Source organism: Denticeps clupeoides, chromosome 8 (genome assembly GCF_900700375.1).
Source record: "Denticeps clupeoides chromosome 8, fDenClu1.1, whole genome shotgun sequence".
Lineage (NCBI taxonomy): Eukaryota > Metazoa > Chordata > Actinopteri > Clupeiformes > Denticipitidae > Denticeps > Denticeps clupeoides.
In genome coordinates, this window is record NC_041714.1 from 3,105,774 (window position 1) to 3,119,815 (window position 14,042).

The 14,042-nt window shown below is 45.0% G+C and overlaps 1 protein-coding gene across 5 annotated transcripts in view; it reads left to right on the top strand.

Moving 5' to 3' along the window:
* The window catches only part of adgrb3 (adhesion G protein-coupled receptor B3), a 127,063-nt gene that overhangs the window by 91,412 nt on the left and 21,609 nt on the right, over positions 1-14,042 (top strand). For all 5 annotated transcript variants that reach the window (XM_028989251.1, XM_028989248.1, XM_028989252.1 and 2 more), the window contains 3 exons: positions 1,969-2,095; positions 3,109-3,212; positions 3,315-3,417. In XM_028989251.1, the coding sequence (XP_028845084.1) occupies positions 1,969-2,095; positions 3,109-3,212; positions 3,315-3,417 (334 nt within the window). The remainder of the gene's footprint in view (positions 1-1,968; positions 2,096-3,108; positions 3,213-3,314; positions 3,418-14,042) is intronic.

A 14,042-nucleotide genomic window follows, 5' to 3' on the forward strand; every position in this document is an offset into this window, starting at 1 on the left:
AAAAGTGAAATTCCAATTTATCACCATTAATTCAACACTTCACAGCGTAATGGGTGGTAATGACTTCCTTTCACCTCAGTAGAGAATATAGAAGATAACGATGGTTCTTCCAGACTTCTTAAAGCTCTGTTGGCAGACCCTAGATAGCTGGAAATTGAAAGTAATAACCGGGAGACAGGGAGAAGTAAACTGATTGAGTTACATGTAGAACAATATTAGCCTTTTGTCATCATTTTATTTTAAAATATTTTATTTTCCACATTACCCACTGTATATAGAACATATGGTCTTTAGTTACAAAAATGCATGACGTTTGCTGCATTTAAATTTTTTTTTTTAAGTTTTTATGCATGATAGTCAGGCGAAATGGACAAATGGCACAGATAACTGCTCATCGATCCTCTGGCCTCTCTGTCCAGCTCTGCATTGTTGTTATTTACCGCCTTGCGCTCTGACATAATAATTAAATAACCAAACTGTCCACCTATCGAGCCGCAGGCCTTAGGACACTCTTGCTGACACGGACAAAGCTAGCAAATGCAATCCATCTCAGGGCTCCCTAATAAGCAAAAGGAATTAATAAGCATTGGCGTGCTGTTGATATAATTGTGGAGAGGAATGGCCGCTCCCCGGCCGACTTCAATCAATTAATGTGTTAACCACTTCACACTCCAGCACGCTCCACCCTACCTGCATCTGTTGCGGTTCGACTGCAATCTTGGTACTTGCACCGCTTTCGCTACGCAAGAATGAATATGCATCATTTTATTGGTGTCTCATCTGTTATTTTCTGTGGAGGGGGTGTAATGTGTGTATATTACATACAGTTTCTGTTTTCCTATTTTCTAATATAAAGATTATGCATGTTATAGTTCTACAGATAACATATACATATCGTTATCTAGAACGTGTACACTTGTATGTGTATGTGTGTGTATGGATACATACATACATATACACACACACACACACACACACACATACACCCACATATATACATACAAGTGTACACGTGATAGATAACGATATGTATATGTTATATGTAGAACTATAATATCAGTTAATATAAATAAAATACCAAATATTCTATATTTTCTGACCAAAGAATCTGACTGTCTGCCAGAATGACTATTTGTAGGGGGATTTTGCATCCTGTGTGTGCGAGATGTATAAAGAGAAGGTTAAAAAGTGAAGAAGCGTGTTGTGTCTGTCCGCCTGCTACAGAGAGGGGAAATGGGCGCCTACCAACACCTCGCTTTTCACGGGGTGGTGCGCATTCCTCCCCGGACTCCTGCGCCGCTCTGCCCGCGGCGGAATTCCCCCAAACCCGGCGGAATCACGTAGCACCGGGAGCGTTTTAAAGTGCCTTTGCTCCGGCGGCGGTTGCTGTGCGCGGAAGGCTGTTTTTTTGCGCCGGGTGTCCAGCCCTCCCCCCCAGCGCGGTGGCGGCGGCGGCGGCGGCGGCGGCAGCGAGAAAGAAGCGAGTATCAATCTGACGCCGTCCGCCGTTTCCAGCGTGAAATTTCCCCCCAGGAAGCTTTCAAAAGCTGATAATTAGAACAGCAAAGGGGAAAACGCGCCGACCGGAGAGAACGAACTCGCGGGGAGAAGAAAGAAATCGACACACGGTGAGAGGGGAGAAAAAAACTCCTCAGTTTCGCCTGAACAAGTCCGGGTAAAGGCGGCTGCTTTTTACATAAATGCTTGTTTTTAGCGCTGGGCGAATGTCATGGCGAATGTGCGTGTTTGCGAGCGTCGTACGGAGGAATTTAATCAATCAGCATCATCAGCAGCGGCAGCATCAGCATCAGCAGCAGCAGCAGCATCGCGGTCGGACAGCTGCTCTCCTCCCTCCGCGCACCGCTCATCGCGCGTTCTGCCTCCCCGACTTGTGGCGTATTTTGACGTGTTCGCGGTGCCTTGAAAAATATTTCGACGTTTTATCTTTTTCTGCCTTTGCCCTCACAGGAACGACTCTTGGGGAACGTGGTCCTCAAAAGGATGCAAAACCGTGCTTACCGATGCATCCCACACAAAATGCTTATGTGATCGTGTATCTACCTTCGCCATTTTGGCTCAACAGCCGAGAGAAGTAGTAAGTACAGCGATTCTGCCTGCTCTCTCCCTCCCTCCCTTTTCCTTTCTTTTTCGTTCTCTGTGTTCTTGTTTTTGCCTCGCTGGAATGCCGTTTCTGTATATTTGGCTGGTGCTGGGAGCTCCATGTTCTCACATGGGAAGATGCGTTAGCCTGTGTGTGTGTGTGTGTGTGTGTGTGTGTGTGTGTGTGTGTGTGTGTGTTAATTCATTATCTAGATCTTGCAGTGCTGCATCTGGTTTGCTTCTTGCTACATCAGATCGTACCAGCCACCCGACCACGGTTGTCATTAATTCATATTTCGATTACATAATGGTTATGTTGGTGATGTTGGCCGGGCTGCTGTAACAGGTGACAGTTTTTTTTTCCTGTCCCCTTCTCGTCATTCTTCTTATCAATAAGATATGAGGCATATTTCAGAGCCGGTGGCCGGAATGGAAGAAGTGATAGTGTTGTCTTTCCCAGTCGTGCGGCAGAGGGGAGCTTTAATAACTCAGATGATTGCAGTGCGCTGCTGATATGTCACGATGACTTGTGATGCCTGGGAGGTGGCGGCGAAACGGGATCCATGTCAGGTGCTGGCGAGGGAAAACCGTAAATAAAGGCCTGGGAGGGTTCGATAACGTTCCACCAGCACTGCGGCCTGTGTTGAACTGTGGTGAACTTTGGTTTCTTACCGTGGTACATCTAGGCCAGGACCTAGAAAATATCTATAATATGTAGTCATATATGAAAAGACCTTTGATAGTTGCATAATAAGAATGTTTGTGCTCAACACAGCCCCCAGAGCGAATGTAGACAAACCCGAACACGCCCAAAATGCAGGAAACGGCCCGCCAAAAATACATATCAAATATTGGTCAGTCTGTTACCAGTCATTATCATAGTGCTCCGTGCATCGACCTCTCATTACGCCTCTTTCGGTACCTCCGGTGGGTTCTGCCGTGATACAGCAGGGCCCGGCCAATCAAATACGTCCTTAACGGCCTGTCCCCGTTGTGGTTCATTCACAGAGCATGGAGTACTCGGGGGTTCCATCCGTGACACTGATAGTCGGCTGCGGCCTGTCGTGCCTGGCCCTGATTACGCTGGCGGTGGTCTACGGGGTGCTCTGGAGGTAGGTACACCGCTGCATGGGAAGCTCTGCACTTTGATGGTACTGACTGCCATGATGTTGCATTTATCTCTCTGTTTTTGTGTGTGTGTGTGTTTGTTACAGATATATCAGATCTGAGAGGTCCATCATCTTAATTAACTTCTGCCTGTCAATCATCTGCTCCAATATCCTCATCCTGGTTGGACAGACCCAGACACACAATGCGGTAACCGGCTGATCTTCTACTCCCGTCCCTGGTCGTGCTCATCTGGCTGCATTCAATCTCATTCAAACCCAGTTTCTAGTTTATTTATATTGTGCTCAGTTTATTTGCGAAACCTGTGATATTTTTACAAACTATTCCTGGCCATGGTGTGTGTGTGTGTGTGTGTGTGTGTGTGTGTGTGTGTGTGTGAGAGAGAAGTGTGGCCTGGCGCTTCAGGCCCTTGTGACTAGTTTGACAGCTGTGAAGCGCTGGTGTTATCCAGTCCGCCATGTTGGTGATGCCGCCTTGTGTCAGCCATTAGTCTTCCTTAGAAGAGATGTTTCTGTAGAGACTCATATGAGACGTCATATGACATCAAGATGGCTGCCCCAATTTTCCCAAGCAGGTGGTTTGGTTTTTTCCCAAACCAAACCTGTGTAGGCCATTCCATGATCTGTACCTGGAAAAGAGGTCTGCAGTGAAGCTGAAGAAGTGATTCTGATGATTCTGGCTTTTTAGAGTCATGTGTTTATAGAAAATGACTGAGGGCAGAGTTATGGCCTTTTCAACCTTTCAAATGAATTAGTGACATCGTAATCTAGTTTAGTATTTCGGAAGCCCCTCAGATCACCTCACGCGAGGAACCTTGATGTAGGATTTTGTGTGGCACTGTGGCTGGTTTAAATGATGAAGGCCTGCTCCCAGGAAGCCTGAGCTCTGAGTGATCTAATACCCAAGCTTAATGGAACAGAGTGCAGGACCAAAGCACTTCTCGCAGCTTTGATACTCTCCTTGTGTCTTACTTAAAACTAGCACAGACCTCTGCACACATTTCACCATAATTACATTTAGCGCATCGAGGCACGTGGGGATTAGTCCTCCGCCCAACTGGAGCTCATCCGCGCTGTAAAAGGAAAACGAGAACCCTTTTCATTATGGATTACAATGTGCACAATGCGTAATCAATTTTCTTCAGCGTTGAAAGAGTAGAAAAGATGTGTAAAAAGTGTATGTCTGTCTGCTTCCTGCAGGACTTTTAGGTTAATTTGTCCGTCCGGATGTCTGGATAAAGCCATACATCACCATCTCTGGGCTTTTTAGCCAAGGAGGGAGAGCAGGCGGGCAGGCAGGCAGGCTGTAACCGTAACCGTCTCACTGTCTGTTTCATTTGGCTGGAATCCTGCTCCGGGGATGGACTGGTTGCAAGTGTCAGCTGCACTAAGGGCTGCTGGTCCGGAGTTCATAGACTGGTTGGAATGCATGCGTAACACCACGCGGCATTTATTTTAGTGCTGAAAGTTAGCATGCTTACAAGAAGGTCCTATTCTATATTGGCTGAACTGTCTTTGACCTGTAACCTATTTTTATCTTTTTCTTGTGATCAGAACACCACGGCAGGGCCAGAATTTAGTTCTACGTAAGGCAGGCTCCCATGTCGCTTCACCATTTCTACGTTAGTCCCGAAGGGCCAAAGCAGCTGCATGTAAAGTGAAGTAAAGTACTGTGACCTTAGCAGTAGCCATCATAAGATCTGATGCATGATGGGAAATGGAGTGTATACATATTGCAACCTGCAGCCTCACTCCTGGATTATAGGGTTGAAAAGTGTATGAGAAATGGATCATATTGCGGTCAGAGTTTATTGGCTGCTGTCCGCTTATTCAAAGACAAACCGTGCGGATCACCACACTAACCTTCCAGTTTGAATGACATGAGAGGGTGCGGGCAAGATTAAAAAGCCCCTTCTTTAAATTCGTCACCTCACAGCCATGATGGCTTGTGCTGAAACCAAATGTCCACAGTGCACCTTTTTATTAACAAGACTTGCGCATGGCTACAAGTTCACATGGTTCTTCTGAAAATCTCCTGCTCCTTGGACATGGTTTATGACGTAGTACCTCTTGCGAGGCAAAAGGTCAGCGAGCCAGTGGGGTGAAAGTGCCTTTCTTAAATGTCAAATTTAAGTGTGAAGAAGCGCGTTAGTCGGCACTTTAACAGAGGATGACTTTCCCTGTTCCTCTTTAGCTGCAATTTATAACTGCAGACTTGAGGTAGAGCGTTTATATGCTGAAGTATGGGGGATCCTGTAGCATCACCTTTAGGCAGTAGTTAGTATCTGTCCAAAAATAACCAGTGACCCACCCTGGACAGCATGAAAACACTAAAAAGACTGGATGTGAAGTGCTTATGTGAACATTTCCCTGATTAAACTGCGTTATTTACCTGTTGAAGGTGTGGCGCTCGTATTTTGGCACATTTCACCTGCCTGAACATCATTGCTGACCAAACCGCGATGGCGGTTCCCTCTTTCAGCAGGATAATGTGCAAATAAAGGTCCGGCGTTGACTCGTCCTCCAAATTCCCCTGGTCTCAAGCCTCACCTCCCGGCTAAACAGATCCGCCGATAACGTCCCGGTTCCAGATAGCACAGGACACATTTAGCGCTCTAATGGAGTTCGTGCCTCAGAGCTGTTTTGGTGGCACAATGGGGGTGGCCGATCGGTGTAATTAAAGAGCCTTCTTTAAGTCCGGGCCCTATTTATCCCGACGAGTATTCATTATTCATCAGGCGTCTGCACGGACGACTAGCAGCGGCCTCATTTAAACAAACCGAACGCAGTAAAACGATTGATTCCCCCGCAGCCCCTCAACATGTCCGCCTAATAATGGTTTTGACATTTATTGTCTGGAAATGCAAACAAGTGCACTATCAAAAGAGATGGCTTCGCACGGCGGAGATTGTTATTCGTTAGCTGCCCACACAGATGCCAGTCGAAGTGAGTCAACGGCATAGCGGGATGACACATTGCTCCGTCACACGGACATTTCATTACCGGCATTTCCACAGGCGCCCTCGGATAACTCAGCAGCCATTTCAGGAAGGCCACGCATTTTCCACAGGAGGAGAGGAAAGTTCCCGCCACATGGCAAGCCAACGTGGTTTTTAGCGTTGGAAATATGAGACGATTCTTAGGCGAAATGGGCACATTTGCCGAGGCCTCGTTCACGTCGCCAAGGTCCAAGTAGAATTTATATGCGGCCTCCGGAGAACTGGGAGCGACGCCATGCCAAGAATGCCGGTTCACCTCTTCCCTCCAGTAAACTGATCGTTCATTCATGGCGCCGTGACCTTGGAAAGGTAAATAAGATCCTACATATTGATTCTCCAGTGGACACCGCGAACGCCTTGCTCCATCCATAATCGTGCTGCCTCTACTGTGGAAACTTTGACGAGTGATGCAATGTCTTATTTTGCTCAACACCTTCCAGCACGGCAATGGGGCGCCTACTGATCGCACCGTGGGTCCCTGCAAACGCTACTCCACCATGAGAAGTAAAATTGGAAGAAGGGAGTCCAAACACTGTGTGATCATTTCTGATTTCACTGGTGATGATTTGTTTCAATCAACTGATCAATTTTATCACGATGCATCCCAACAGTATTGCTACATTTTCCTACACATTAAGTAATACAAGCAGCACGGCATAGTCTATATATTATTTTCATACTGCCAAAATGTTATCAGAATCGTAACCACCTTTATACTGAATTGTGAACAGGCATAACCTACATCCTGTGTGTGGTTCGCCACTGCATCAATTTGGAATAGTCCCCTTCTGCATTATGATGCATCGATTATGCGATTTAATTTCAACAGCCCTACTCTGTATATGTTTGGAACCTTACTTAATGTTGCTGAATGCACGGTGTTATCCGCTGTGTGGGGATCTACAAGATGGATGCAATGCATCCTAAATGTTCCTCGCTACGCTAATGCTATATGATACACCACAACATTGCTGACATTTACCTCACCGTTTTCAGTTTTGGCATAGGAATTGTTTTGCCCACCATTGCCTAGACCCCAACACTGCACATTCATCTAGTTTTTTGGGGAAGAGCATCCCTGTGTATGTCTTTTTTTTTTTTTCTGGCCTGTTATCCATGGGAGGGGGATGCACAAAGCCCCTGGCCAATGGTAACGTTGAGCTGATTTGAAGTCTTGTCAGTATAAATCATCAGACTACACCATTTACAGTCAGTGCAAAATTTGACTTTACTTACGTTCAGTAGATGCTAAAATATGCCTTGGAGGATAACTGTTTTTCACTCAATGTGGATGAAGCACCAGTTCCAGTAGAGTGTTTCATTTGCCAGTAATATGAATATTATGAATTTTTGAAAATTATCTGTTCATCTATGTCCTGTATTGATGCCCTGATAAAAACAAACCTTCAGTTCCCTGTTAACTGAGGCTCAGCATAAAACATCTACTCAAACGCCTTCGTCCGGTTCACTCACTTGCCAAAAATAAAACGAGGGAGGGAGAGAGAGAGAGAGACAGGAAGAGGGAAAAAAGGTTAAATTGATTGGTACTGAGTGCCAATTTTTTTTTTCTTTTTACACAAGCTGGTCTCTCGCCAGGTCCACGAAATCTGTCACCAGCTTCCTATCGGAAGGCAGTTTGGAACCAAACATGGCAAACAGCACCAGACCATTAGACTCAGCGGAGAGCAGCATTAGGGCTGGTAGGCAATAGGCTGCATTCGTCCTGTCTCCATGGTGCTGTAGCTAAGGCTTGCTGGGAAGTGTGTGTATTATTAGCTCTCTCTTCTGTCATAAAACATATTTCAACGAAGTATTAGTTTTGGTCAATGGCAAGGATGAAAAGGAGGTGGGTGTGGAACGCGCCGTGCCGCACGTTGTGGTCCGTCACCGATGGCGGCTCACGTGTGTAATTGACTCGTGTGTTTATAGGTTTTCGGGCTGAAGCGTCTTTAGGGAGCGTTGTCTGAGACGTCATTTTCGTTTGTCTGCACCCAGCCCCCTCGCACCTCTTTTATTTCTGTTCTGTTCTGTTTTTTTTTTAGCTGGATATTTTTTCTCAGGGTTAAGACAAAGAGTCTGTCGTCTGCAGCGGCTGCCGAGGTTTATCAGAGCAGCCGACTGGGACCATGTGGTCACCAATAGTCAAACAGAAGCAATAAAGTGATGGATCTGTCACAGCCAGAGTATCCACACTGCTGGCCCTGCCTGACGTGGCCGTGATGCGTCCGCTGTTCTGCATGGCCGGCGAATAAGATGGAGAACATGGCGGCGTCATGCAGGCTGACCCACAGGAGAACATATTTTAATGCAGAGGACCTCACGGGCTTTTACGCACTCTTGCCAGCGGTCAGACATTTCTCAGTCCTTAGGATGAGAACCACAGCACTGGTATAATGAAGCGGTGGTTTTTAAGGAAAATATCTACATAATATGTAATTATGCACCAATGGCAGCTTTTTAAGGCTGACTAGTACTCACTGACTAGTGCGATACCTAATAAGTATTGTGGTTTTACCAATGTCTGAGCACCAAATTATGTAATACTATATAAAATAACATAAAACTAACACCGCTGGATTCCATATAAATCTAACGCCATTTTAGAATTAACATAGAAACATGATATGACTTGTCATAGAGTCATATCATCTGAAGGCCTTTTCACCTGTTATTATGTTATATTATAATCATTTCCAAACTAATTTACTACTGATTTCAATGGCATCTGTATGTAAGAGATGTGATCTGTATGTTCCATAATGCAGTTATGACTCAGTTGTCTAGATTAATAATTTAAGCAAATTTAATGTGTGATGCAGCCATGTTTTTTACCATATGCAGGATAGGCAAGAACGTTCTTTACAGTTAACATTATCATTATCATTATCATTGCTCCTAACTAATCAACCTATCACCAGTTTTTCAGTTAAAGTATAATTATTTAATAAATAAGGCATATTTTATGTCTGTTGCATCCCTCGCCTTTCTTCCTGACTTGGAGCACTGGGAGACCAGTGATCAAAACAGAGTAGCTAGGTTGGTGTTCTCGTGTTATTTATTTATTTAGGGGGATGCTTTGCTTTTGTCGTATGAATTAATAATGCCATGGATCATAAGGCAGTGTTCAGTGGGTGTCCCTTAGAAAAGTCTACCTGAAAAGTATAAATACTTTAGTTCAGGCTCAGCCATGAGTGTGGCCAGCATTCCCAGGCCTCTTATCAGCGCTGTAACCAGCAATAATTCATTTTACTGTCTGTGAGATTGTAAGAGAAGCTTTCCTGTTGCTTTTTGTCTACTTTGGGATTTTATGGATCCTATCTGAACCCAAGCCTCAAGCACTTTTTAGGAATGAATATTAATACATTTAAGTGCCACACTGTTTCATTTACACAGGAGCGGTTTTCCTAAAATATTAATATTAATAGAGGAATTGAGTCTGTTAGAGATGTTACAGGCACGTTGGGAGTAATGCCCATACCCGATGCCAGTTCAGGCAGTTCTGCAGTAGACTGCAGACATATTACCCAGATTAGACAAAAATATAATCAGGGCTCTTGACTAACTTTTTGCACTGGTGCGCCTAACTTTTTTTCTTAACATTGCAGTTTTACAGCTTCACTTTCTTTCCTTTTTTTAATTGCTGGCCATATAGGCAATAATGACTTGTAAATGATTACCTAACAATCTATTTAACATAACGTTTTTTATTTGAAGCACAATTCTAAAAGAAAGATAACTTTCTTGAAAATGTGTCGGTGCTAAAGTGCTGTGCTGAGCTGAAATTAAAACAGGATAAATGAAATTTAAATGAAAAGTGCAAGTGTTTAAAGGGCTTGCATGTGATCATCATTTCAGCCTTTAATTTCTATCATTTTACTCAGACTCGAGCTCACGCAGTAAATGAGCGGTCAGGTGAGCATTTCGATTAGTGCAAAAACGGATGTGGTGAAACGGACTGGCGATTACAATCTGGTTTCCCTGGCAACAAACGCAAAGTCTGAGGTGTTGGGGAAAAAATCCTTGACCATGAAACATTTTTAAAATGTATAAAAGACCAGTACAGTTATGTTGGCCGACATCCGCTGCCACAATGAAAGTGAAAGTGAAGTGAATGTCATTGTGAAACACAGCACAGCACAGCACAATGAAATGCTTTTAACCATCACCCTGAGTGAGCAGCAGGCAGCCATGACAGGCGCCCGGGGAGCAGTGTGTGGGGACGGTGCTTTACTCAGTGGCACCTCGGTGGATCGGGATTCGAACCAGCATCCTTCTGATTACGGGGCCGCTTCCTTGACCGCTAGGTGTCAATAATGTGTGGTTCAGGCTTTTAAAAAAGCTGCATTTGTCGGGTCTGACTTTTAAGGCCTGATTAAAGCTCTAATCGCTGGATACATTCACTCTGTCTATCTGTCCAGGCTATTCACCTCTTCGTCTGAATGCTGCACGTGCACTTTCAATTGTACAGAAATTGAATTGTACAGGACCATGGCCAATCAGAGGTGGGCCCCGCCTTCCACGATCTCTGAACCACAGGGAGTTTACGGAGAATTTGTCCCCCCAAACGCCTGCCTGCACCAGTCGCACCATTGAGAAATGAGGTGGCAGGTTCCTGTATGATGTATACCCACACATATTTTGTCCATTATGGAACAAAACTGAAGATACAGGACAATTAAATAACACACATTATTTTTATGTTAATGAACAAACAAAAAAAAGCAAACCTACTCAGGGAGCTTCTGCTGTGATGGCAGCATTTTACACTATTGGCTTCTCTCCACCACCACCAAGTTGGACAACAGGGACGTTTCCAACAGTCCTGAAGGTTTATGCTGAACACTTCACTCATGTTAATGAGCATCGATGCAATGAGCATCAAGCGGCTTTTGATGATGACAGTAGTGAAGAAGGCAGCCATGAAGGTAAAAAAAAAGGCAACTCATCAGGCAAAAAAATAGAAAATATGTTTCTGGTGTTGTTGTTTTTTTTTTTTTTTTTTCATTTCTTCCAGCTTAGTCTCCATAACCGGCACACAGTTGTCCGGTAGAGTATATGGGTGTGTATGTCTTATAGACAGAATGTGTATGTTTATGTATCACTGCCTATAGAATGTTCTTTACGATATTCATTGCAAGATTGTTTCGTGGAGGCTTCAAAAATGACGTGGAGGCTTAAAAAAATCTATGGCTCTTTTTTTTTATTATCACAATCAGTGAAAATGACATTGTTGTAATAACTGCAACAATACACTGTTTAATACAATAAAAATGGCAGGGAGTAGCATAAATGATAAAAGTGTATGTACGTTATGACAGTAGTAACACGGAGGTGAAATGGTGAGATGAGTGGGGACGGTCATGGAAGGTTCGAGGTTGTCGGGCCTCCTGCGAAACACCACATCAAACAGCAAGTTCACCATCCTGCGGTGGGGTTTGGATCTGGGTACGGCCCCTTTTGGTTAATCTGCCTGTAAGTATTGCTGGGAAAGGAATGAAAGTGGGGGGGTCGAGGAGAGGGTTTGGCCTGTTTGTTATTGCTGGATGCTGAACAGGCCTCCTTGAGGTGTAATGAGGTGAGGAGAGCAGTCGTTCCCACACTTCGACCGGCAGGTTAAAGTAATGAGGGGAGCTCGACCTTCACCGTGCTGCACCAGCGCCCGTCTCTGCCGATGCGCAGTATCGTAAAACCCTGCCTGGGATGAAAGCGCAACACGCCGCTGCTTTAACCGTGATTATTATTATAGTGGAAGCGATGTGGCCGATGAGTGATTCATTTTCTCTTCCAGCCGTCCCCCGTGGATTGCGTCAAATATCAGCTCTATAGTACGTCTCTATGTATAGCATCAGCGACTGTTCCCTCGGACGCTTCGGATGACTCGCTGACGTGAACCACGGGGTGAGGTGGCCGCTGCGGGGTGTTTGCACACCCCTTCAGCACGTGCTGATACGAGGGATGCGAGAGTTGTAGAAACAACCGTACAATATGCCACTGAACTGCACTCTTGTTGAAGGGATAGAATGATACGAACATCGAGTTGTACGACTGGGACAACAGCAGGAATAAATTAAAATGCACTGCAGATTTGGATTGATCTCTGGCCCATTTCTTCAGGTGCACTGCAGTAGTAGGATGTTCCTTATACCGCTCGCGTTAATGTGCGCTGTTTCATGGGGTTTTATTCTAAACGAAATAATAAAGAGCCATGAATGCTTAGTTGTGACCAGCAGGTTTGTACCTGATCTCAGTGTGTGGTGTCTGCAGCAGTTTGTACATATTGCTGTTAGATGCTGCAAATAACTACAATCTGCTTCTCTTGTTTGGTGCTCTGGCTAAAGCCTTGACTAGTTTAAAAGTATATAATGATGATGATGATGATGATGATGATGATGATGACGACGACTCTCAGAAGCTACTGTTTAAAAAGAAAGAGGACTGAAGCTGAATGTTAAGCAGATCGTCTTGTTATTGTGAGATGGCAGGGGGAATGTGCGCTGTTCCCATGGTAGCCTGGCTTTCACACACCTCAAAGCCATCTCTGCCGCTGCCACCGGCTCTCACGCGCTCGCCATGGAAATGAAATACATTTTTGGTGACTGGGAAGACATTAGTTTGGGCTTCTGAGAAACAAGGAGATTAGCGATGAAGACCAGGAACCCTACCACACACACCCCGCCTCACCCCCCTGTGCAGCTAATGGAGGGCTTTATAGCCCCGCCCACTCTGAATGAACCCTTCATTTGAGACTTCTATTATTAAACAAGATTGCTGCCCCACCCCTCTCCCCTCCATCTGCCTTCTTCAGTCCCGTATCAACCTTGCAGTGAGGTCTCCACATCAGTTCTCTGTTTCCATGGAGACCGACACAGCGGCCTCAACATCTCATCATCTACAAAGGCTATTTGCCTTTGTAAAGGGCAGCATTCACTCTGGATTTCAGCAATGCCTCGACCAGAGCCACGCCCCACCACGCCCCAGAAGACCCTCTTACCACCGGTTGCTCTCATCTGTGTAATAAACAAAATGGAATAGACAAAGTTAGACTCCAGCAGAATGTATATTAATCCACAGATCTCGCATGGGAATGCGCTGAGCCTTCTTGGGATATACCATCCGATGCAGAGACCAAATGGCATCTGTGGCTTACATCGGAATGTGAGATTATCACTCCCATCATTCCTCTCAGCCAATCAGAAGGCCATGTCAGTGATACTGTAATATCATTTTGTATATCTTGTGTGTTGGGCGTGGCCTCGTCACTCGTAAATCTGGCTCAAACCGGCTCCGTTGCACTAACATATTAAAGTCCATACTGTAGCTTGTACCCTGGCCCAAAGTATCTCAACCACAATAAAACAGAGCGGCTTTATATAACACAGCCGCTACACAAAGCAGAAGCGCAGAACCATCATTAGACCCGACAGCTCGTCAGGCGAAAATGTGCGTCCCGGAGAGGACTCCGTACAGGAACCCACATGACACCAATCATGCTTTAATTGCTTTCAGTTTAAGTGGCGTGCCTTTGTTTTTGCGCGCACAATGCTCAAAACCACTGGCTTTTATCCCAAGCAGGAACAAGCTTCCTCTTAACTTTTGACGTGTGTGTGTGTGTGTGTTTGTGCGCTTTTTATTCTCTTGTTTGTCCTCCCTTTCAGAATTTCAAAATACATTATTTAGAGGTTTATAGCACTGTGTGCCACATTAAGAAGAGTCTGCGCTCAACTTAACCCTACGTTACATAACTAAAGCAGACACACTACAGAGGGAAAAACTATACTGTACTGCTCAGTACTAGGGCTGGGCAATTGTGATCAGC